This window comes from Hydra vulgaris, chromosome 05 (assembly GCF_038396675.1).
Source record: "Hydra vulgaris chromosome 05, alternate assembly HydraT2T_AEP".
Taxonomy (NCBI): domain Eukaryota; kingdom Metazoa; phylum Cnidaria; class Hydrozoa; order Anthoathecata; family Hydridae; genus Hydra; species Hydra vulgaris.
The window spans coordinates 6,579,743-6,605,602 of NC_088924.1; the positions used below are offsets into that span (position 1 = coordinate 6,579,743).

The following is a 25,860-nucleotide window of genomic DNA, read 5'->3' on the forward strand; positions in this document are numbered from 1 at the left end:
GCATTAATATTAATAGATCCTATAAAAGTATTATTTTTAATTATGATCCTATAAAAGTATTGTTTTTTTTTGTTTTTTTTGTTATTCACCAGGTGAATAACAAAAAAAAAAATATATATATATATATATATATATATATATATATATATATATATATATATGTATATATATATATATATATAGATCTATAGTTTAGCCTGACCCGCAAGGGAGTGTTGCTACATCGACTGAGGGTTTGGTTGGGGCAGGCAGTCTATCAATTAACAAAAAAAAATAATTCCGGTCTTGCATTTTAATTTTTACTTTTTGTCAACAAAATATGGAAAAAACTTTCGGACAACATCTACGGGTTGTGTATATATATATATATATATATATATATATATATATATATATATATATATATATTTAAGTTAGTCTTCCAAAGTCCTCCAAATGTAGACAGGATATTTAGACCAGTATGGGTAAATAATTTCTGGGTACGTCACTGAGTGTGTGTTTCTTTAAACACATGTATGCCTGTTTTTATGTATTCAATATACTCAAATATAATATTTCATCAAATAAAGTTATTTTAAATAAAAATTTTTATATGGTTTTAGTTATCGTTCTATTAGTTTTAAAATTGTTTTTAGTGTGATGTAAAAAAGATATCTGAAGAGCGTGAAAAATTCTCAAAGAGCAATGATGTGTTAAGTAAAAATTTAATAGAGATTTCAAATGAAAATCTGAAGATGATTCAAACTAGTAAAAAATTAGAAGATGAAATTGCAGCTTTAAAACTAGAGATGGATAAAGTTATTTTAGAAAATAAAAAGTTTTCTGAATCTGTTGAACGTCTCACAAAAGAGGTAAATTATAATGATAATAGATTATGATGATAATCTCAAAAAAAATATAGTTTAGAAATTAAATGTTTGTTTTTATTAAATGTTGAAATTTATGTTTATTTCATTTACTTTTGTTTACATATGTTTTGCTTATTGATGTTTCTTTAGTTATGGTATTTCACACAGCTTCTTAACCAGTCTCATGATACCATGTATAATTTAGTATATTTGTATTGTATAAGTTCTTAAAAGACAAGAAAATATAAATATACTAATAATAAAAGACAAGAAAATGTAAATATACTAATAATAAAAGACAAGAAAATATAAATATACTAATAATAAAAGACAAGAAAATATAAATATACTAATAATAAAATCAAAAGTTAAATTGTTAAGCTCTAAGGTTATACATGCAAAATTGGCTGTTTCTATGGATACGCGTTAATATTATTTTTTACTTTTATTTCCAGTTTGATACTAGTTGCGCTAAATTCATTTTAATAAGATAAAAAACTTTTCTTTCTTTTTTTTTTAACTGATTTACTCCCAATAAGACTGCAAGCGACCACTATTAAGTTGAGAGTTACTAGAAAATAAAGAATAGAGTTTTAATAAGAGATTTGTAGAGGTAGAGAATAAAATCAGGATTAAGAAAATGGCGAGCATGATAAAGAGAAGCAATTTTACTAAAATTTACCAAATGCAAACTTTGCAAAGAATTAAATATTTTCCTTGAGAGGTTAAATAGTGAATGGTAATCCAAGAAAACGTGAAGAAGAGGAGGTAGGAAAACAAGATTCATTCCAGCACTTATTAAATAGTTTAGTTAAAATAAGAGTGTTCTGGAGAACACTTTTGTAAGACTATGACCAAAATGTTATCTGGACCGCAAGTCCTATGAGATTTTAATTGCAAAAAACCTTCAGCAATGGAAGCCAGAGTGCTTTATATGTCTAACAAAAGGTTAACCTGATTAACTGGATTGACAGGAAAAATATGGCCATTTGATTTAAGAGTCAAATTAGAGGTAAAGTCTTTTGAAATTTGTTTTACCTGAAAAATGATAAAGAACTAAAGATGGGATGTTCAACCTACCATTGTTAATGACTCTGTTGAAGAAGTTTCTAGAGCTTAACTTCTAGGTTATTATACAAGATTTAGTGACTACAAAATGCCTCCTAATAACGGAAATATTTTCATAAAAAGGAATACACTCAATCTATATTAAAAATTGTTTTTATTTCATAGTTTTATTTTATAGTTTTGCATTCAAATAAGAAAATCCACTGCTGTCAGTAAATCTACAGAAAAAAGCCATTTCCTTTTAATGAAACAAAAAAATGTAAATTTGAAAATAGTTGTTTAGCATGTTTTTAAAAATATTTCATTATTTAAATGTGTTTTATTGTTATTAAATAATGTCTGACATGAAATAACATGTGATTCGTAAGAAAGTTCTTCTCCATTGTAACCCTCAATTATTGGTTGCTCTGGAACAGGTAGGAAGGGACAAAAGGAGGTAGGATGCATGTAAAGTAGAGAGATTGATGATATAAATTCTTAACATTATATAAATACTGTTAATTCATTTCTCGCTAGTACTTTGTCACTGTTTTTATATTTAAAAGTGTACTTAAGGGGCTAATTAAGCAATTGCAATTAGAGGTGGTAAACAATTAACAATTAATCGATTAAAAAAAAAATAATTGTTGATTGATTAATTAACATATTATTAATTGGTTAATTTTTTTATTTAAAATGCTATAATTGTTATTGTATTTTTTTATTAACACTTTGTTGTTATAATAACGAAGTAGCATTTTTTAAGAAACAATAATAACTGTTTTCATTTTTCTAGTACAGGTAAAAAAATATAAACAAATAATAGAATGCAGCCGTATTTTTCATTGGAAAACAAAGCGAAATCATCATACAAATGCAAACATTGTTCAGTCAAAATTAAATTCCATTCATCGATTTCAAGCTTTTTATATTATTTAGAGCACAAACATAAACTGCCTACTGCCTACTGTAATAAAACAGGTAACAAAGCTGAAGAAGTATTAGTTGTTTAACAGCTGTAGATCGTATTTCTTTTGCAACTTTGGCCAATAGTAAAGATATTAAAAATGTCTGGAAAGCTCAAGAAATTAAAATCCTCAATCATCGACATGCTATAAAGGCAATTGTTATGAACTGCGCAAGCTCAATAAAATTAAAAATTTCTCAAAAGCTTCAGCAAAAAAAAAAAAATAACTGAAGAAAGGTTTTCAATTTCTCTTGAAATGAGTGGACTTAAGGTGGAACTAGAAGGTATTTGTGTCTTAATGTACATTGTTTAGACAAATTTTATTACGGTCTTGGAATGATTGGAATAAATGGTTCATAGTCTTCAGAAAGAGCAGTTAATATTGTTTTTAAAAATTAAATGATTTTGGCTTAAGTTTGATAAATGATATCTTTGATTGTGTTACTGATGGTGAATCAGTCATGAAAAAATAGGATGAGAAATGGGAGTTACCCACCAACTTTGCTATTGGAATTTTGGTCAAAAACTTTTAAATGTAGTCTCTGAGAAAATTACTGAATGAAGAAATTATGTTATTGCTGGTTTACTAAGCTATTTGCATAATCCAGATGACTTTGAATCAAATTCAGAGTTACCAGGTAATCTTTAAAAATATCCAAATTAAAATGAAATTGCTATATAAACTTGATATTGTTTCTACATGAGAAAGTAGAAGTAGCACCTGAGTCTGATATTAAATCTAATTGTGATGTAGAACCATTAAAAAAAAAACTAAAGTTAAAGAATTAGCAGAAATAATATCAAATATAACTTCAACAACAGTAAGAAATAAAGAACTAACTAGTAAGTCATCCCCTCAAGAGGTTTTGACTTGTATTAAACGATAAATGGCAGCATTTGAAAGCACTGGAAAAAGGCCAAACTCCTTAGAAAAGATTTACAACACCATGCTTAGCTTTCCACCATCTTTTGTAGAAGCAGAAAGAAGTTTTAGTGCTGCAGGGTTTTTTATTACTCAGTTAAGAACTAGTTTGAATGATGACACTGTTAATAACTTATGTTTTTTAAGATCATATATCATGAACAAAGAGAAATAAAATCATAAGAAGTTGTTTTTATTTTTTTAAACTGTAAGAATTTATTTGTAAAAATTAATTGAAGTTAATTGATTAATCGATTAATTTTTCAAAAGTTAATTGATTAATTTGAAATACCGATTAATCTACCACCCCTAATTGCAATTGGCCAAAGCCGTTTATCAATCTTGAAACTCAATTATTTGAAGCAATCACTAATTTTTATATTCCTGAGTAATAGTTTTTATGAAAAAAAGGTTTCATCGTGCTTTAAAATAATGTTAATACAAAATAAAAAAAGTAACCTGCTCAGTATTAATGTTGATTTATTTGTTGACAAGTATTACTGTTTGTTTATTTGTCCATCAGGTTAGGGAATCTATATTTAAAATTAAAGCGTGTACTTTTTCGACCATGAATAACACCAAGTAATGCTTGTCTTTTAAGTTTGTTTATTTTTACAGGCTTTTTAAGTTGATTAAGGTAATAATGAGCCTTAATTTACTTCATTTCTATTTTATTTTATTTTGGCATATAACCATAATTATTGTATTTCCTGTATTTGCATTACCTGGATTAACATCTATTTTAAACAAATAATATTTAAAACATGTGAGAGTTTTATGAAAAAAACTATTTTTGTTGCAGTAAATTTGTTGTTTTTTCTGCAAATCGTGATCTGGTAATATTGAGATGATTCTCATCTTGATACTTATGACATTCCACATGATCTGGTAATATTGAGATGATTCGCCCCTTGATACTTATGACATTCCACAATTTCCATACTTGCTGTTCTTTAAAAAATACTAGAAAAAGCAATATACTCACAATTGGTTGATTGGTTGATTTATTTGGAAAAAAAATCTATTAAACAATTTGCAGTTTGGTACTACACCCTACTACTTACTAACAATTAATATACGCATAGAAGTGAACAATGGATGCCTGGTAAAAACAGTTTTTGATGATCTGTCTCGGGCATTTGATACCGTAAGTCCTAGTGTTCTGCTTAACAAACTGCAGTTTGTATGGTTTTTATGGACATGGTATTGAATGTAATTCAACTTGTTTCTCCGCGCAGCGGCCTTGTTTGTCAAGGTTCGTGTTTCAGAGTTATAGAGTTGAGAGAGGGTTATTACCACTATAAAGTAGCCTCCTCATCTGTAGTGGCCTTCTCAGCCTTGAGGAGGTGAATTAAAAAAAAAAAAAAAAAAAGAATGGATAATTGATTACCTTTTAAATAATTTTTTTTTAATTCTCCTCCCCTAGGCCAACGTACAGTCAAGGAGGCTACTTTATTTGTGATTACAACCCTTTCTCAACTCTATAACTTCAAACCTTGACGAACAAGGCTGCTGCATAGAGAAACAAGTTGAGCATTGTACTACCAAAGGCGTGGTGGGGATTGAACTCAGAACTTCTCTTAAGTGAGCTGTCATACTAATGCTCACTTATTCTGGATTAATTTATTTAAACTATACCGCACTTCAAAGTGCTACAACAATAACTACACTCGAAAGAGCTAAATATCTTTCAGAATACCTTGCGTGAAACTAGCATTTGCGAATAAGTCATTTTACTGGTGCTTTATTATACAATAAACTACCAATATTGGTTACAATCAAAAACTTGAAACTATATAAAAAAAGCTTTTAACTAATTATTGTTTTGTTTATTTAATATTTAAAATAATTTTTAAATAGGACAAACATGATAGCAGAAAAATTTATTTTATCTGAAGCTTTCAATATCCTGTATAAATATTTTAAATTTATAGATAATAATAATGGTAATATTAATAATAAATAATAATAATAACAACAATAATAATAATTATGGCAGTTGAAATAAATTTTTATCTTTAACGGTTAAAAAAGTTTAATGAAACTTTGTTAAGGAACTTTAAATTTTTTCATTTTTTTAAAGCTAAATTTTAAAGTCTTTAAAGTTTAAATTTTTTTTGAATTTGAAAATGAATTCTAAAATAAAATTAATTCTCGTATTGTCATTCAATTCATCCTCATTCTTTTTCTGTGACTGTTCCTGAGTGCTCCAAAAACTCTTATTACTCTAGTTTTTTTCTTCGAACATCAGTTCTTTGGAATTCGCTTCCTTCATCTTGCTTTTCTGATTTATATAGTTTGCAATATTTTAAGTCATCTGTCAATCGTTATCTAGCTCTACAATCTTCATCTTTTCTCTTCCAGTAACTTCTAATTAGTGGTTGCTTGCAGCCTTGCTGGGAGTAAACATGTTATATAAAAAAAAAGAATATGTTGACATGATGACAAAAACAAACAAAACAAAAACATTTAATTTAACTTTATTAACTTTATTAAGCTTTTTAATTCAAGCTTAAGGTTTTTTAGACTCTTGTTCTTGAATTCTGTTTTTAAAAGTAAGCAATATGACTTAACAAATAATATTAAAAGAAAAATTTCAAGATATAAAGTTGCTCTTAGTTGTTCTTTTTACTTAGACTGAAGAGATTGGTACTGAGAATAGAAAGTTTATGGAAAACAATGAGTCTATCAAACAACAAAATACTATTTACCATGAGAAAATTATGGAGCTTACATCAAATATTAAAGATCTAAAGGAGAAAGCCCAAAAATTTAAAGAACTTTATCAGAGGTTACTGCGGGAGAATGAGAAGCTGGCAACAGTGAGAGATGAACTTCAGGAACAGCTTGGTGTAGGCAATTTTTAAATTTTTTATTAGAATAATTGTTATTTTGAAAATTTCAAATCAATAAGTTTTTTTTAAAAAATTTTATTACATGTTCTTTTTCTCATATGCTTCTAGGCACTTTTTCAAAAAATTATTGTCATTTCATTTTTAGGGATTCAAAAAACTTCAAGAAATGATATTTTCTCAGTTAAATGAAAAGATGAAAGCAATGGATCGATCTTTACTTGAGAAAATTGCATTAGACATCGAATTGATTGATGGTCATCAAGGTATATATTAATATATTTTGTATATATTATCATATTTTGTACATCAATGCCAAAAGTTTTGGGTCAAATTTTACAAAGATGCAGTTAAATATGTATAAATTTCACTTCACAGACACTGATCAAACCAGTCATTTCTTATTATTATTTATCAATTTAAAAGTAAAAAATACTTTTTTTTAATTCCAATAGCTAAATTACAATTTTATTGTAGTTATTAGTAAAATTTACAAAATATTTTAAACATTTGTCTCAAGCTGGTGGAGGATACTACTATAGAAATTTTTTTAAGATGAGTTTGTAAACAAAATGACTCCAAAATATTCCCACCCCCATTCTCTAATTTGCCCCAAATGTATGATTTTATGATGTATGAGTTTATGAAATATTTGAAATGTATGAATTTATAAAATATTTTTATTATTTTTATGTTTATATTCATGAATAACTTTCAAATTTATTTTTAAAATATTTTTATTATTTCAAATGAAAAAATCTTTTAGTGTTCAAAAATGATTTAAAAAAATGATAACCATTAAAGGTTTAAATCCCCCTTTAAGTGTCTTTTAAGGACTTGAAGTCCCTCGTTAGAAATGTGAAATGAAAATAACAAAAAATCATTGGGTGATTTTTAATTGGGTTATACAAAATTAAAGAATTTTTTTTTAAACATTGAACTATTAGTTAATAAAAAAATAACTGGTCGACTGGGCACTTTTTTTTTTATATAAGAGAAAAGACTAGATTCTTCAGTGTATTACCTGTAGTGTAGTGTTTCATAACCGTATTGATTTCATGATAACCATAAATCTCTAGCCAAGTACAAAGATTATCAGCTGAGAGATACAAGCTGAGCTCATTGATTACAAGTACACAGCACAGTGTGCCCAGAGTATGAAAAAATTCATTATTCTGACTTTTTATTTTTTTGCTTGAAATAGTAAATTCATATTGTGTTGAACAAATCAAAAATTATATTTGTCAGCCACTAGGCATATATTATTTATACCACATGCCATAATCAAGTATTGACTCAACCCAGCCAGCTAGTAGTATACTGGTCACAGGGATGGGATATGATCACAAGGATAAATTTTTTTAAAATTGTATTCATGTTTTAATTTATATTTTATAGTTTATTTTAAAAATTTAAAAAAAGTGGGGGAGCTTAACCTTTGCATGCTCATCCCTGCCATAGCCTCTCCATTCCCTGGTTCAGAGTGCACAAACATAAAATTTGACCTCCCAATCAGATTTTTGACCCAACAGTATTATGCACAAATTTTCACTAACAAACTTTTCAATTACCAATTACAATTACCAGAGTTATAAATTTTTTCCAAAAAACAACATTCACACTGTGTACAGAGATAAGATCATAATAAAAATGGATCGATTTTAAAAGCCTTTTCGAAGCAGATATGCTAATTACACTTTTCAACAGTAAATTTTTACAGATATCTTGTCAATCAATTTTAGTCAATTTGAACCTGCTGGTTTTGAATATGCAAACTGTTGCTTCTATCAGCCTTAATTTTTGGAATATGCACTTAAATTTTATATTTCAATCAATTACTACAAAACATAAGAAATGTAATTTTTGCATAAAACTTGTGTTTTGAAAATATATGCTACCTGAATTGTTAAACATAAGCATGAATGTGGCTAGAGCAACTGTATTTATATATAACAGATAATTTTTAAATAGTATAAATTTTTCAACAATATTTGATTATAAATTTATATAAAAGCAAATCACATTAGTATTTCAAAGGATATCCTTTACAATCAAGAATGACTTGGCATCTGCGAGACAGAGTCAACTAAATTAATCCAAATGTCATTGGTAATTGAGTCTTAAATTTCCTTGATTTTATTAAATAAATCAGCATAATTTGTAGGCTTGATTTTTTTCATTTGACGGTCAAAATGTTCCCATAAATGTTCAATGGGGTTTAAGTCAGACTATTGGGATGGTCACTTTAAAACATTTGCTTCAAATTGTTTCTCCACGCAGCGGCCTTGTTCGCCAAGGTTCGTGTTTCGGAGTTATAGAGTTGAGAGAGGGTTATAACCACTATTAAGTAGCCTCCTCATCTGTAGTGGCCTTCTTGGCCTTGAGGAGGTGAATAACAAAAAAAAAAAAAAACTTGTCACTACTTGTTTACCACTTTGTTGATGATACTAATCTAATGCTAATCAATAAATCCCTTTAAAAATTTAACAAACACATTAACCATGATCTTGGCAATCTAGTTTAACGGCTTCACTCCAACAAACTTTTTTTAAATTCTAATAAAACTGAACCTGTTGTCTTTAAATAAAATAAAACAAATTAAGTGACAAGAAAATTGAACTTGTTAACTCACTTAAATATCTTGGTATAAAAATTAAATCTTTCCTTTTTATCCCACTGTAAAGACTTAGCAATGAAACTGAGTAGATTTAATGGCTTGTTGGCTAAAATTCGCCATTATTTTAATCTTGAAATACTCTTGAACATATACTATGCTATTTTTGGCTCACATCTAATATATGCATGCCAAGTATCGGTGCAGTTTCATCAACAAGCTCTTATTTGGTTATTCTACCTCGAAAACAAGGCTTAAAAATTATTTATTTCCAGAAAATTAATTTTCATCCTAATGCATATTAATTTTAATGTGTATTAATTTTAATCCTAATGTGTAAAAGAATATTAATTTAATCCTAACTTTTGAAGTTAGGTAAATTAAGTATTTTTATATATATATATATATATATATATATATATATATATATATATATATATATATATATATATATATATATATATATTGCACAGATTAGTGTTTAATATGCAATGATATATTTTCCAGAGATCTGAGTTTTTGAGATCTAAACTTTTTCAGCCTAATAAAATATTAGTTTTAGAAGATAACATTACTGAGTAAGAAAGGAAAGTAACTTAGTTAAAAAAAAAGTACAATCCTAAAATTATTTAGAAGTATTGAATAAGGGGCAATTTAAATAGCACACCTTGTATAAAATTATCATTTCATCATTTTGCTACCAAAATCGTGGAGTTTCTTTGTATAAATAGTTTAGAAAACTTTATTAGAGGTAAATTAATATTTAGTGGGGTATCCTTTTGAGTCAATAACAACAGCCCATTGATGAGATCAATTTTTGGCATCGCTCAGGCGTAATGGCATCCCAAGCAGCCTTTATTTCAACCCAAAGTTGGTCTAAATTTGTTGCAGTTGACCGGTTTATGTTTCTGTCAATTTCCTCCCACGGCACAGTCACCAGACCTAAATTCTATCGAATTTAGGTCTGGTGACTGTGCCAGCCACTCCAATACATCAATCTTCTTGACGTTAAACCACATTTTAACACTTTTGGCAGTGTGCTTAGGGTCGTTGTCTTGTTGGAATTTCCAAACCAAAGGGAAAATTATGGCATATGGCAACATGACGTTTTTTAGTATTTCTTTGTACGTGTGTTGATGAATTGTCCCTTGAATTCTATGCAACAGGTCCACACCACACCATGAAAAACTGCCCCAACTATCACATTGCCACCACCATGTTTTACGGTCTTAAGAGTATACCGAGGGCTGAGTTCTTGGTTTTGGGGATGAGGAACATATTGTTTTACATCGCATCCAAAGCGATTGAACTTAGGCTCGTCAGTTCAAAGCACATTTTGCCAAAAACTTAAATCCTTTTGTACGTGCTGTTTTGCAAACTTCAAACGGCTGACAAGATTACGTTTTCAGACCAATGGATTTTTTCGGGTAACCCTTCCAAATAGTTTATTTTCGCATAAGTGACTTTTAACAGTGCTGACAGACAGATCGAGTTTTAAATTTTGAGCAATTTGTTCTTTAATTTTTGGTGCGCCAACAAAAGGATTCAGCTTCGCAATATGGACAATGGCTGCCTCTTCTCTGGGGTTTGTCTTTTGTTTGCCAGACTTGCATTTTTTGTTGCTTAATGAACCAGTATCGTTAAATAAATTAATAGTATTGATAACTTTCTTACGAGATCAACCCAGTCTTCAAGCTATTTCAGAATTGTTCAATCCTAGATCTCGAAATACCTGTACTTGTCCTGGAAAGACCACTGTTCCATGTTTACCTCATCCCATAGTTGATAGATAATGAATTTTTTTTTTTTTTTTTGCTAAATGAGTTACAAAAATATCCTTTAAATACTGAATAGAATGATTATCTTTTGATATAATAAAAGAATTTAAGTTTTTTTAAATAAGAAAAAGGTAAACACGACCGCTTAAATGCTCAAAATAAGCAATTTTGACAGCAATTAATGTCAAATGAGTATTTCCGTTCATAAAGGTTGACATTGTTGATGCCATAAAAAATAATAGCAATTGCTATAAATACAAAAAAGTTGGCATCAAAAAGTAAAACCATCTGGTCATGAAAGTGTGCTATTTATGTTGTCGCCACTGTGTATTATATATATATATATATATATATATATATATATATATATCTATATATATATATATATATATATATATATATATATATATATATATATATATATATATATATATATATATATATATATATATATATACATATGTATGTATGCATATATATGTATGTATGTATGTGTATATATATATGTATGTATGTATGTGTATATATATATGTATGTATGTATGTGTATATATATATGTATGTATATATATATATGTGTGTATATATATATATATATATATATATAAATATATATAAATATATATTTATATATATATATATATATGTATATATATATATGTATATGTATATGTATGTATCTATATGTATATATATATATATGTATATATATATATATATATATATATGTATATATATATGTATATATATATGTATATATCTATATGTATATGTATATATATATATGTATATATATTTATATATTTATATATATATATATATATATATATATATATATGTATATATATATAAATATGTATATATATATGTATATGTATGTATCTATATGTATATATATATATGTATATATATATATATATATATATATATATGTATATATATATATATGTATATACATATATATATATATGTATATGTGTATATATATGTATATATTTATATATATATATATGTATATATATATATATATATGTATATATATATATGTATATGTATGTATCTATATGTATATATGTATATATATATATATATATGTATATAAATATATATATGTATATACATATATATATATGTATATGTGTATATATATATGTATATATTTATATATATATATATATATTTTTTTTTTTTTTGTTATTCACCTCCTCAAGGCCAAGAAGGCCACTTCAGATGAGGAGGCTACTTAATAGTGGTTATAACCCTCTCTCAACTCTATAACTCCGAAACACGAACCTCGACAAACAAGGCCGCTGCGCGGAGAAACAAGTTGAGCGCGGTACTACCAGGGACGTGGTGGGGATCGAACTCGGAACCTCTCGCTTATGAAGCGAGCGCTTTACCACAACACCACTAACGCTTATATATATATATATATATATATATATATATATATATATATATATATATATATATATATATATATATATATATATATACACAGTGGCGACAACATAAATAGCACACTTTCATGACCAGATGGTTTTACTTTTTGATACCAAATTTTTTGTATTTATAGCAATTGCTATTATTTTTTATAGCATCAAAAATTTTTTCCATTTAACACTGTGTTTCATCAACAAAGATTAATCAGAAATTCTGATTTCTGATGAATCTTTGTTGATGAAACACAGTGTTAAATGGAAAAAATTTTTGTTAAGTGTTTTTCTACTAATATATAATTGCTCTGTTCTTTTAAGAACATTGAGCACTCTATTGTGTAGAATACTTTTTAAAGTTGTTTAAATATATATATATTTAAAGTTGTTTAAATATATATTTATATATTTATATATTTAAAGTTGTTTAAATATATATATATATATATATGTGGGTGTATATATATATGTACGTATATATATATATATATATATATATATATATATATATATATATATATATATATATATATATATATATATATATATATATATTAGGGTGGGGCATAAAACACCAAAGTCATTAAAAAAAATAACATAATAATTTTTTTGGTTCCTTTTGATATGTGTATTAAAAAAATGTAATTTTTTTTTTTTTATGAGTACCCCTATGGTTGGTCCCAGCAGTCCGAAAATTAAAAAATTTATAATTTTTGTAAATAATAAGGGGGGCAGGGTCATTGAAAATTATTTTAAAGATATCTTAAGGGTTATTTTTGTAGCCTGATATATCTTTTTTTAGATTATGTTTTGTTTTATTGCAAAAAATGATGGAAATGGTCAGCCCTACCCATTAAAATACATGATGTTTATATTTGAGAGGTAGGGGAGGGGCGTATATATTTTTTCCTACATATTTTAAATAAAAAATATTTTTACATTTGCATTTATTTTTTAAAGAAAGTCTATTTTAAAGTTTTCAACCAAGATTTTTTTTCTGTTGTCTGAAATTTTAGCCGAAGATCTGCAACAACTAATAAATTAGCTTGGCTATCTTCTTCATTTCTGAAAGTTTCAATGAAGTCTTGACCAAGTTTAATAGCCCGTTCTGCACAATCATTTACAACAAGAAGACCAGTGACATAATTTTTAAATCTAATATAACCTGAAAATTTTTCCCAGTTTGATGAACTAGTTTTAAGCCATTCTGTCTCATGTAATGTCATTTTTAATAAATCAAATAAAAACAAGCTTTCAGGACCAATAAAGTCTTCAATATTTTTAGTTATTTTTTTTTTCATTGTCAGTAAAAATTTCGGAATTCAGTTTCCCCATCTTATAACTGGTGGGCTTCGCTGTTTGAGCTAATTTAAGAGCTATTTTTTGTAGCTGATCTACAGGTAAACATTTATCAGCAAGACACATAACCACAAATCTTTCATTTAAATACCAATTGTGCTTTTTAAGTGATTTCAGTACGGCTTCTGCTGGTTTGAAACTGAATTCAGAATTCAGAATATTGTATCATTTCATTAATAGCTTTTAGATCTAAAGAAGGTGCTATGGCAGGGATAGGAGCTTTAATAAACCATGGAACATAAAATAGTGCTGTAAATGAATCAATTTCATAAATCAGCTTTCCCTCTTGCAATGATATTATGTTAGGACATAAGTTACTGAATTGTGGCTGAAGAAGATCATATGTTAAATAATAAACTCCCTGTGCCATAAACCTGGCATGATGCGAAGCCATTGGAAATCTAAATTGAAATTTTGTTACTTTGCCACCTAACCAAAGAACTGCTAATTTTATAAAATACTGGTAGTCATTTCTTGGAAATATATCATTATCTAGGCAATTTTGAAGGAATGTTAATGATTCAGAAGCCTAAATTTCAAAAAACTTTATTATTAAAACTTATTACTAAACACATTAATCTAAATAGGACAATTAAACTAACCTGCTTTTCCAAAAAAGATATAATTTTTTTTTCTGAGTCAAATCTTTTTAGGTTATCATAATTTATCTTCTTTTCAAGAATCGATTTCCAATTACCCTTCAGCCTATCAAATAACTCAGTCTTTGGTCCACTTGTTTTACCACCAGTAAGAACATTTGAGAAGTGCTAAAATATGTTTATTTCAAATCATTTAAATAAATTTTATTAATAAAGCATTTAATTCATCAAGAAATATTAATAATTAAGTATATAAATAAATATAAAAATATTATATGATTTTTTCAATATTTACCTTTATATGTAATTCATAAACGTGATGACGACAAGCCATCCAAATTAAAGCTTTTCCTCTCCACTGCTCAATAAGAGTACAGACTCCTTTTAGCCAACCAGTATTTGTAACAGTGGTGTCAAAGGACAGACAATCAACATAGTCAAATAGCTCCCAGTCTTGTAAAGTTTTTTTGATTGCTTTCCCAAGAGACTCAGCAGTGCCATCTTCCACAATTGAAATACCCAAAAGTTGGGAATCTGAGAGATCTGGTGAACTGATTAGTACAGCTACTCTTTCAACTTTTTCTTTACCAAGTTCTTTCATTTCTAACATAATTTTTGAGTCAAAATGCACAGTAAGACTTTTACCCTTAGCCAATGTAATAAAGTTGCCTTTAATATTAAAAGCAGTTTTTCTTATACTTAATTTTTTCTGCCTCAAAATACTTTGTTTAGAAATAGAAAAATCATCTGTCGTTCCAGAACTATTATTTATAAGAGAAGCAAGAGTTGCACTCAGTGCAGTCGAACTTATTCCATATCGTGATGCTGTTGGAGCTAAATCTTTTCCTATATTTTTTGGAACAATAAGAGGAACAACATTAGATTTTCTAATTTTTCTAGAAGGCTGTAGATACTCTTCATCTTGGTTATCATCTAAAGTATTAAAATTTTTTGTTGTGTTTTCATATTTCGCAGTAACCAACTCTTTCTGTTTTTTTACGGACTCTTTTATTCTTTGATTTTTTATTTTCATTTCTCTTTTTGTTTTGTTTTTTACAAATTTTTGTGAAATTTTATCTTTACCCAACATTTTCTGAACACGCGCTCCTTTCTGGTCGTTAAGAAAATCTGCATCTTCTCTTCTAGTTTTTATATCTTTAGTTTTATCTTTCATAATAATACCTTCACAATTCTTTTGACTTACATCAAATACCTCCTCTAGCATTCTTGAAAACTGTTCTCTTTTTAAAACTAAATTTGTACTTAAACGGTTCCTGTGTTTGTTTAAATCTTTTCTCTTCTTTTCCAAGTCAACAATCTTGTCTCTAAAACCAATGTAGAAGAATGCATTAAAATTAATGTAAGTTATTATAAATATATAAAATTGTATGACTTTATAATTGCTACTTATATAACATAAATTTGAAATTGGATTAAACTAAAAATTAAAACTATTTTAAATTTATAAAAACCTGATATGCTTGTCAGTATTAATAAAAGGAATTCCTGCTTTTTGCCATATTTTCTTCACCTCATAAACAACGCATGGTAAACATTTTTGGAGACAACCGCCTATTTCAGCACATTGTGCAGTAAAAAAATCACCAAGAGGACATGAAGCTATACTAACTGAGGAAATGTTTGGAAAATCAGCTCTTAGCATAAGATCTCTGTAATGGTAATATTGCAATACAGTTTTTTTAGTTGGCAATTGTGTATTAGGTATTGTTCCAATTCTTTTTCCAACAAGAAAAACTTCACGATGAGATATTTTTCCAAAACTATTTTTTGTTTGCATTATTTTTATTTACACTAAGATAAAAATTTTAAAAATTACCGATTTTTTTAACTTAAGCATTCCCCCCCCCCCTCCTCCCAAATATGCAAACATGTATTTAAATAGGTAGGGCTGACCATTACCATCATCTTTTGCAACAAAACAAAACGTAATCTAAAAAAAGATATATCAGGCTACAAAAATAACCCTTAAGATATCTTTAAAATATTTGTAAGTGACCCTGCCCCCCTTATTATTTACAAAAATTATAAATTTTCTAATTTTCGGACTGCTGGGACCAACCATAGGGATACTCACAAAAAAAAAAAATTACATTTTTTTAATACACATATCAAAAGGAACCAGAAAAATTATTATGGTATTTTTTTTAATGACTTTGGTGTTTTATGCCCCACCCTAAATATATATATATATATGTATATATATATATATATGTATATATATATATATATATATATATATATATGTATATATATATATATCTATATATATATGTATTTGTTTCGAAATTTTTTAAAATTTTAAAGGGTTGTCGCGTAATGAATTTGACTCATTCATGAATCGTGTTCCGACTCATTTGAAAAATAAGTTTATTAAAATTGCTCATGATTTCCAAAAGTTTGACAAAAACAAGGATGATATAATCGAATCGGATGAATTTGGCGCAATGCTTGATCAAGTCATGGAGGGAGAAGGTTTAAAGAAAACATAAGAAAATTCTTTAGAGATTTGGATTATTTAACGAAAGAGTCAAATGAATAAACAGACTAATTTTTTGATTTTTTTTATATTTATATTTATATTTATTTTAATTTTTTTTTTAATGGTATTATAATTTATTTTTGATCTTTATAATTATTTTTTATTCTCGTGTATATATTTATTATGTAAAGTTTTGCTGAAATTTTGTGAACTGAATCTTAATACTCGATTATATTTTGTATGTAAATAGTTTTTAAAGTTTATTAGAATATTTTCACATAATATTTGTCTTTTTCAATAAAGTAAACTTAAAATTTTGAGCCCCTTGCAAGTTTTTCAAAATAGGCTTATTGTCTCCATGCCCCTGCAGTCACAAATAACTTGACAGAACTTTTTTAATATCATAAAAATTAAAATAACAATTAAATTTAATGTATTTTATGATACTATATTTATTTTTCATTCAATCATCAACATGACTAAACCAATAATGCCTTGACTCTTAGAATTGCTAAAAAGATTTTTATAAACTTTGGCTCAGAAAATAACTTCTTGGTCGTGGCCGAAAGTTTTTAATATGCAGTTTGGCAACTGGCAGACTTGTGTATCACACATCTTATTAAATATATCGTCAGCCAAGTACCAAGAGGTCGTATGTTCGTTTTGGTGTTTCTGAGAAAATCAAGTTTTGCAATTTTATTTGTAAAGGCTTTCTGCCAAAATTTCCGACTAATTTTTTTAATATTTTAAAATACTTAGATATTTAAAATACTTAAAATAAAGTCAGTTACTGTTTAATGTTATATAAATAAAATAAAAAAGTTACACAAACTAGTATTTTGGACTATTAAATTCTTTTAAAAATAAATATTGAATAAAATTCAAGTAGTTTTGCCCTAAATAATACATTAATAATCATCTTTATAATTTGCACTAACTTGCACGGGGTTAGAAGACCAAAAAAAATGCAGGTATTATTAGCTTTTTTTTAGTTCTGACGAATGTCTAAGCTATTTTAGTAGAAATATAACGAATAGATTTATACTCTCACCTGCCAAATAAACGGGGGATCTTAACAAACAGGTGGGTCATAAATGTATTCATAAATTCTAATAAGTTGTCGTCCACAAATTACGTCTCGCAATTTTTGACAATATTATCTACATTTTCAAAAAATCTTAAAAATAGTTATTTACAATTGGTTATATACTTATTTTAAGGAAAAGAATTTTTTATTTAAAAAACAGTTTGGTTTTAAAACAAATTGTTCTACTGATATTTCTACGGACGAATTGAATTTTTGCATCATCCAATTCGTCCGTGAAATCTCTAACTCTTTTAAAAATTTACAATTCACATTTTTTTTAGCTTTATCAAAAACATTTGATGCAGTAAATCATGATATTTTGATTCATAAACTTAAATATTATAGAGTGAATGGTATATTTTAAAATGGTTTAAAAGTTATTTAAAAAACAATCATTATCAACAATCATTATCAAAAAATTGGTGTTCCGCAAGGAGCAATTTTGAGGTCACTTTTTTTTTAATCTATATTAATGATTTGTATAAAGCTGCTAAACTTGTGAGTATTATGTTTGCGGATGACTTTATTTTTTATCTGATAACAATATTAATAAACTTTTTACTACTATGAATAAAGAACTCAAACATACTTCTAGCTGGTTCAAATGCAATAAACTTACACTATATATTAAAAAAATAAAATTTTCATTCGATAACTAAAAAAAAAGTTATTTTTTTTTTAGCTCTACCTAATATTGTTATTGACCAAAATTTAAAAAAATAGGGTAATTTAGAGACATAAATCTTTTAAAAATACTAAACGAGAGAAGCAGTAAAAATGATTCAGTCTATGTTGTAAATATTAATACAATAAATAAGTGGGCCAAATTTTAAATCAATTTGATAACTAGTTTTGAAATATTTTCGTTGTCAACCCAAATACCATAATTTTGAGAAAAATGCAAGTAAAAAAAAGTAAACAAACAACGTTCAAAACTCTTCACTTTTTTATATTACAACGACTAATATTTTATTTTGGTCACAAAAACAATTTTTTTATAAATAATAAAATTTTTCTTGATTTTTTTTGTTTCATGATTATATCGCTAGTCATTCCAAAGGATTTTTTTTTTTTTGTTAATATATTTATATATGACTTACATAGTTGTACAGAGCTTAAAAAGACTTTTTAAAAAAAAGAGGTCTTTTAACTTAAGAAGTTTCTTAGATCCAAAGTTATTGAATTTTTTGTGCTGGGAAAACTGATGATTTTTTGACAAAACGCTTTGTCCCTTAGTATGGAATATTTGACGTGAAATGCCACTGAAACAAAATAAAAAGACATAAAAAATCAAGCCCGAAACAAACGATACGCAAAGGAATAAAAAAATTATATACATAATTTCTAAACAAATTTCCAAGTACCATTTTTTCATTAAAAAAACATAAATACTTGTTTTAAATTTAAGAAAGGCTATAATTGCCACTTCCACATGGACTCTTTCAGAAACACTTTTTTTTTCAATACAAACTAACCTTTTTTAAACGCTTATTACATTTTTTTATACGCTTTTTTATACGCTTATTACACATACACTTATAACTAAAAGTTTTTATACGCTGAGAACTTAAAAATAATGTATGAATTTTATATATATTTAAATATATGGAAAGTTTCTTACAAATTAGATGTGTTTTGGTGCTTAGGAAATCTTACCTTCAAAATCTACATTTGAAAAAACATGTCCCGCGGCAAGTTTTTTTTATCAATAGTGGTCTTAAGACCTTAAGATAATATATAAAAGATGCCGTATAAAACATTGTACTTTCTATATAATGCTGGAAAAAAGTCAAACTAATTGATGCAAAAAACCTCAAGGTTCAACTTTTATTATAAAAAAAAGACATAAGAGAAAAAAGTTTATGAAAACTACATGTTTTTGGTCAAAAATCATGTTTTTCATTGCGTTCTGGAATTGCTTACATTTCTTTTCTGCTACCGAGACTTGTTTAGTGTCTTTACGTAAACTACAATTTTGCCCATTATTAATAGATGTCATTCCTAACTCATTAAAAAAGTTATTAAAAATATTGTTGTTCATCATAGAATTTAGAATAGCTGATCTTACTTCAATACTTAGAGCAGTTCATCATCATGTATATAGTTTTTGACATCTCGTATGGTTTGATTTAGCAAATCATTAGAACACTGTTTTTTTCAATGTATACATTTTTCAGAAAATTTATCAGAAGAAATGATATAAATATTGGTTTGATAGAGTAAACAACAGCTAGAATAAAAATTCAGTTATATGTCATTTTTCCGCCCAATTTTTTAGACTGGAATTTGTACCATGAACCTTTTGGAGCGCATACAAAATTGATGGCAATTTTTTACCCATTTTACGAAATGCTACAACATTAGGGTTTTGGTCAAGTAGCTAATCCAAAACACACTTATATTTAACTAGATTGTTTTGTTTTGCATTAAAGTTCTTTTTAGCAGTAGTAGTAGATAAATAAACAGTTCCTCATTAAACTATCGCAACAAGTTTTTAGTCTTATAAATAGGCTTATTTTTTTAGAAGAACTAAAATGTAAGTTTACAAAATCTTCTCGTTCTAGACATCTAAAAAGCATAATTATGTTTTTAGGTAATATAAATCTCACAATAACTTTAAAATCTTAATTTATATTTTAAAGATCCTGTTCACTTTTTTGTTTTACAACATATTAAAGTAGGCCAAGCCTCAATTATTTTTAACATCAGTCTGAAAGTATAGCAGTGGTTTCTTTAAAAATGTAGACAATTTTATCGCTGTTTTCATGAAACTTTGATTTTTCATTTGGTAAAGCTTTTTTGGCGATACTTTTCAATTTACCCATAGGACTTTTATTTAGACAAGATATTAGGAAAAAACAAAGGTATAGAGTCACAAATAGCCTTAACAAAAACATAATGTAGTATAAATAGCTGTCTTGCGCGCAATTAACGCGCATAAATCAATTCAATAAACAAAAACCAACAGTGGAATAACAATACTTTGTTTTATACAGTCAGGTTAGGGGTGCTTTTATTGCATTTTGTGGTTTAATATCATTGCAAAAATGCATAGTAACGAAAAAATTAAAGCGTAGCTATTGATAAAAATTGATACTGAATCATTTTAAACAAAGATTTGACACAAATACCAAAGTTTTTTTTGCAAACAAGAAAAATTTAGGAATCTACTATAATATTATTGATATAAAAATAAACTTTTAAAAAAATAATTTTTTCAATTTTAATTACTGTACTATCCCCTATATATTTTATGCTGGTGTCGTTCAACTCAGACCGATCAAATTCATTACAAGCTGAGTTATGATGCTCAAAATCTGCATCATTGCTGTCACTGCCTTCTTCAACATCATTCATTTCTTCTTAAGAAAATAGTTGTTTAAGTACTGGCTCTGAAATTTCGTTTGAATGACACAGTAGTCTTATAGCTAATGGTAAATTAAGTTAAACTATTGTCATTTCATTTTTTTTTATGAGCCTGATGTATTTACTAGACAAAAGAACCAGTGGAGAATGATCTTTTTGCTGCCGCCAAACCTTAGATTTATGATATTTTTATAGGTTATGGTATTCCCGAATGATTTTCTCGTGTTCTCTTGGTCCTCATACGAAAACTTTTGACACAGTGTTTGCACACTTTGTGAGGGGCCTATGACTTGTCTTAATCACTAAGTTTTAAATTGAAATATACAAAACAGCCTTGTTTAATATTGATGTTTCCCCTCTTACTTGGAATAGTAAAACTACCACAAATATAGCAAATTGAATCAGGGGTTTATATAGGCATTTACGACAAAAAGTAATAGGAACAAACATGAAATAAAGGAAATATAAAAACATTTTGATGTAAAACATGTTTTGATTAAAATTAACAATTCACACAAAAAGTAGTTGGAGCCTAGACAAACCACTTTTGTAGATTGTAAGGTAGACGAGCCCAGTCGCAATCAGCTGGTAACTTTTTTACGGTGGAAATTAGTTTTTAGTGGAAAGAGTGGAGAAAAAAAGTTAGTATACTAAAAAAACTGATTTTAATTTTGAAATTAGCATGCCAATTTTAATCAAAATAGGCCCCCAAATCAAATTCAACAGAAATATTTTTTCAAATTGTTACCCAATGTTATATATCTATGACCTTTTCATTTACTTCGATATTCAGCAAAGAAAGAAGCAAAGTCAAAATAATTCTTTGTGTCACAAACAGTTGTTTCAATAGAATATTCTTTTACTTTAATATTATTGATATCAAAGTTACGAATGATAATTAGAAAAAAAATATTGCAGCCGATTGATGGCGAAAGTCACCAAAGGCACTTTTTTTTTTTTTTCAGTGTTTTTGTTTGTTCTTTAATTATTGAAAAGAAGTAGAAATCTATTTGATAAAACTTAAAAAAAAAAAAAAAAGATCTTAAAAACATCTATTAAAAAATAGTTTTTTTATATATTTTGCAAAACTATCTTTGCAATAAGAAAACGATTTATAAACATTTTTCCCTTCAAGCTTGACAAAGAGTTTACTCTGGTTGCTTGGTTACTCCGATTAAAAAACGTTTTAATGGAAAATCTTTTATTAAAAATGTTTTGAAAAACACATTGTTAATTTATGTAAAGATTTAAAACAAAACTTGAAAAAATTTAATTGTTAATAGTAAATAAAAGTTAATGATTAAATAAAATTTTAAAGTCAGAAAAAGTGCCAAAAACAAAATGACTATAACCGTACACATACAAAAATTTATTTTAGGTTAAAAAAAAGGCAAAATGGGTTTGTTCTTAGTTCGATGTCTAGTTCCTGATCAAAGAGGTAATCGAAACTTTAAAATTATAAAGATACTCGTAACTTTTATGTATAAAAACAAAATTAGCTGGTTTTAAAAGTATCATTCATTTCAAATAAGTGTTTCATTTTTAAATTAATCAGCTGATTTGCGCGTTCACAATTTTTTCCGCAGACAATTTAAAAAGTCGCAGAGAGCTGCGATTTGCTACGACAAGACACACACTGCAAACACCCATTTCAGATAGAGAAAACCGGAAAACTTCGTCATTTAGAAATTCATTCCGTAACTTTTTTCGTAAGTAGTTGTTAGCTAGAATTTTAAAAAAAATTGAATTAAATTAAAAATAATAATAATAAAATAATAATTATAACGGGTCAAAAATAGGAAGAATAACTTTTTTTTTTTAATTCTTTTATCCTTGAGATTAAAATGTTTATTTGTTTTAAAAAATGCGTTAATATTTTAGAAAGTTGCTTTCGGAGTGTTATTACCGATAGTCGTCTTCGAAAATTATCAACTATGAGTGTCATATCAAGTAAGTATTTATTCATTATCAAAGAATATTAAAAACGTATTATATTTGCTAAATTATTTTAACGTATAACACAAAATAGATATTTTCAGGCACATCTTCAGTTTTCGAGTCTTTACAAGTTGTTTTACTTACAGAATGTAAATTTAAAAAAAACTCATATTTAAAACAAGTTTAAAGCGTTAGGATAATTTCAAACGCTCAATCGATTGCATTTTATTAGTCTAAATTTTTATGTTGTTGTGAAAAAGTGAAACGAACAGTAACTAAAACAAAAGATTTGAAAAATTCATTAATCTTAAATACTTCTTGTTTCTAAAATACAAGATTGTAGTTTTAAATGTTGTCCTAAAAATGTAATGCTAGCAAGGCCTGGAGTTACATTTTTTATAATGGTAACAACATTTAATTAACAAATCAAGAAGGCTATATAATTTGTTTTTATTGCGTACTGTTGCTAAGTATCTTCTCAACAATTTGATAGTCCGACAAAACAAAGCTTAAATTTTTCAAACATTTTTTAAAAATTCTAAAGGAAAAATTTAGCTAGTCCAAGTAAACACACTGGTTTAAAAACTGGTTTTGTGTAAGTAATTCATAATGGTTAATAATGGTATACTGCCCTCCAACTTGTCTAAACTTTTTATTGTATAACAGGGAAAGCAGAGTAGGGGGAGTTGATTTGGGGGAGTAGAGTAGGTAGAGCACGGTACGTTCTTAAAACGATTTTAAAACGTTTTTATTAGATTTAAATCTAATAAAAACGTCTAAAGAACATGTAAAAAACATACTGTGCCACTGGGATCTAGATAATTTTAGTAAAGTCATATTGTCTATTCAATGTCATCTACTGACAAGTGATTGGCTTTTGAAACTTCTAAATAACATTATTGTTAAAAAATTTAATGATAACTTTTCATTGATAAACATCTCCCTTTAAATCTTTTTTACCTTCATACCCAGTAAACACCAATATCTATTAAACATCGAAACAACGTTTAGACAAAACGTTTAATTTTGATCGATTACCATTTAAAATGAAATCCAGAGTTATTTTTAGAACAAAGCATCATTAAACTTCAAAATTCAAAAAGTATATATCTATTAGATTTATTAAACGTAGTAAAAGCGTGTAGTCTTTATAAACGTATAACAGGCATTTAAAATCTATCGAAACGTATATAATACGTTTTGAATCGGTTCTATTATTCTCAGCATTATATAGGCGAACCTTTATATATACGAATATATATAAAAATGACAGTTGTGAAAAACTTAGAAAAACTCTGGCTATTATAAAAATGTTTAATTAACAATTCTTAAATAAAACCAAACAAAGTTTAAAGCCATAATCAAAACAAATGCTATATTTATAGATTTTCGACTTATTTAAGTTTAAAAGTTTCTTTCAATCAAGATTTAACTATAACATGATACTCACAACAGATTTTTAATTTAACAGTGATAACGTTACCTTATGATGCAGTCTCTATCTTGTGATAAAGTTTTTTTTAGTAATGATGTTATCTTTATCTAACAATAATGTTGCTAATTATTATTAGTATGTTTAATTTTAATATTTAGTTTTGTTTAAGAATTGTTAATTCACGAAGTACTGTAGAAAAGCACGAGAAACTTTCTCGTCGATATTACTTATATTGCCCGAGCAATCATCGAATATTGTACTGTAGTGTAAGTTAATGTAGTTTATCTAATCATTAAAGACGTTTTTACCTTGACCTTAAAACCAAGGGATAAATATTATTTTGTAAATTTTACAGTAAATAATATTAACATCTGCTATTAACAAAAAAATAAAACTAATAGTAAATATTATTTTACGAAATATTGAAGTAAAAATGATGTTTAATAAAATTTAGGCATAGAAATCCCTGAAATCATAGAGTTTCCTACACTTGGACTGGAAGGTTTACTGGAAGAAACCGATTTTACAAAAGAAGAACTTCAAAGAATGTATCGAGGGTTTAAAACTGTAAGTACACATTACAGATTATTTGTTGAGTTTTTATTATTCAAAAAATATTAAAACAACTTTAAAAACAAGATTACTTTGTGGGTTTAAATTAAACCTACAATGTTTTTTAAGTAGATTTTTTAAGCTTAAAGATACCAATTAAGTATTTAAATTGAAATTCGCGTCAGTGATGACGCAAAATTCTAAAACTTAGTTTGCAAAAGTTACAAAATGAATTTCCTAACCCGTTAAATTGTAGAGATTTTGGTTTAGCACTTTTCTTCCACTTACTAAATTTTTAATAAAGAAATTTTTTTTTTGCTGCTAGGGTAGCTTTACTAATTACGGGTGATATTTTAATAAGAATTACGAAACTCGTTAATAAGAATTACGAAACTTGTTAATAAGAATTACGAAACTTGTTAATAAGAATTACGAAACTTGTTAATAAGAATTACGAAACTTGTTAATAAGAATTACGAAACTTGTTAATAAGAATTACGAAACTTGTTAATAAGAATTACGAAACTTGTTAATAAGAATTACGAAACTTGTTAATAAGA

The 25,860-nt window shown here is 26.8% G+C and overlaps 3 protein-coding genes across 3 annotated transcripts in view; 2 read left to right on the forward strand and 1 right to left on the reverse strand.

Annotated features, from left to right (window-relative positions):
- Window positions 1-6,409: 6,409 nt before the first annotated feature.
- Window positions 6,410-17,203, forward strand: LOC101239208 (kinesin-related protein 4-like; the record flags this gene model as incomplete). Its single annotated transcript, NM_001309756.1, is given in 4 exon segments — window positions 6,410-6,636; window positions 6,785-6,902; window positions 16,748-16,932; window positions 16,935-17,203. Coding segments are annotated over 3 exon segments (486 nt in total). The 3' UTR covers window positions 16,935-17,203.
- Window positions 13,426-16,312, reverse strand: LOC136079909 (uncharacterized). Its single transcript, XM_065796582.1, has 4 exons — window positions 15,895-16,312; window positions 14,718-15,747; window positions 14,426-14,590; window positions 13,426-14,352 (listed from the first exon to the last, which is right to left on the reverse strand). Exons 1-4 carry the CDS (start codon window positions 16,218-16,220, stop codon window positions 13,969-13,971), a joined length of 1,905 nt encoding a protein of 634 aa, XP_065652654.1. The 5' UTR covers window positions 16,221-16,312; the 3' UTR covers window positions 13,426-13,968.
- A 5,476-nt stretch (window positions 17,204-22,679) lies between the features above and the next one.
- Window positions 22,680-25,860, forward strand: part of LOC136080501 (calsenilin-like) — a 46,777-nt gene continuing 43,596 nt past the window's right edge. Inside the window, exons 1-4 of the mRNA XM_065797236.1 lie at window positions 22,680-22,813; window positions 22,962-23,084; window positions 23,257-23,325; window positions 25,203-25,315. Coding sequence (XP_065653308.1) covers window positions 22,771-22,813; window positions 22,962-23,084; window positions 23,257-23,325; window positions 25,203-25,315 — 348 coding nt within the window. The 5' untranslated portion in view covers window positions 22,680-22,770. The remainder of the gene's footprint in view (window positions 22,814-22,961; window positions 23,085-23,256; window positions 23,326-25,202; window positions 25,316-25,860) is intronic.

What these genes read in the sequence shown, in the direction of transcription:
- LOC136079909 (XM_065796582.1), bottom strand. Translation starts at nt 16,220, where the DNA reads ATGCAAACAAAAAATAGTTTTGGAAAAATATCTCATCGTGAAGTTTTT. An exon ending in AATACTGACAAGCATATCAG is followed by an intron (nt 15,748 to 15,894) that starts GTTTTTATAAAT and finishes CATTGGTTTTAG; the next exon opens with AGACAAGATTGTTGACTTGG. An exon ending in TTTATGAATTACATATAAAG is followed by an intron (nt 14,591 to 14,717) that starts GTAAATATTGAA and finishes AACATATTTTAG; the next exon opens with CACTTCTCAAATGTTCTTAC.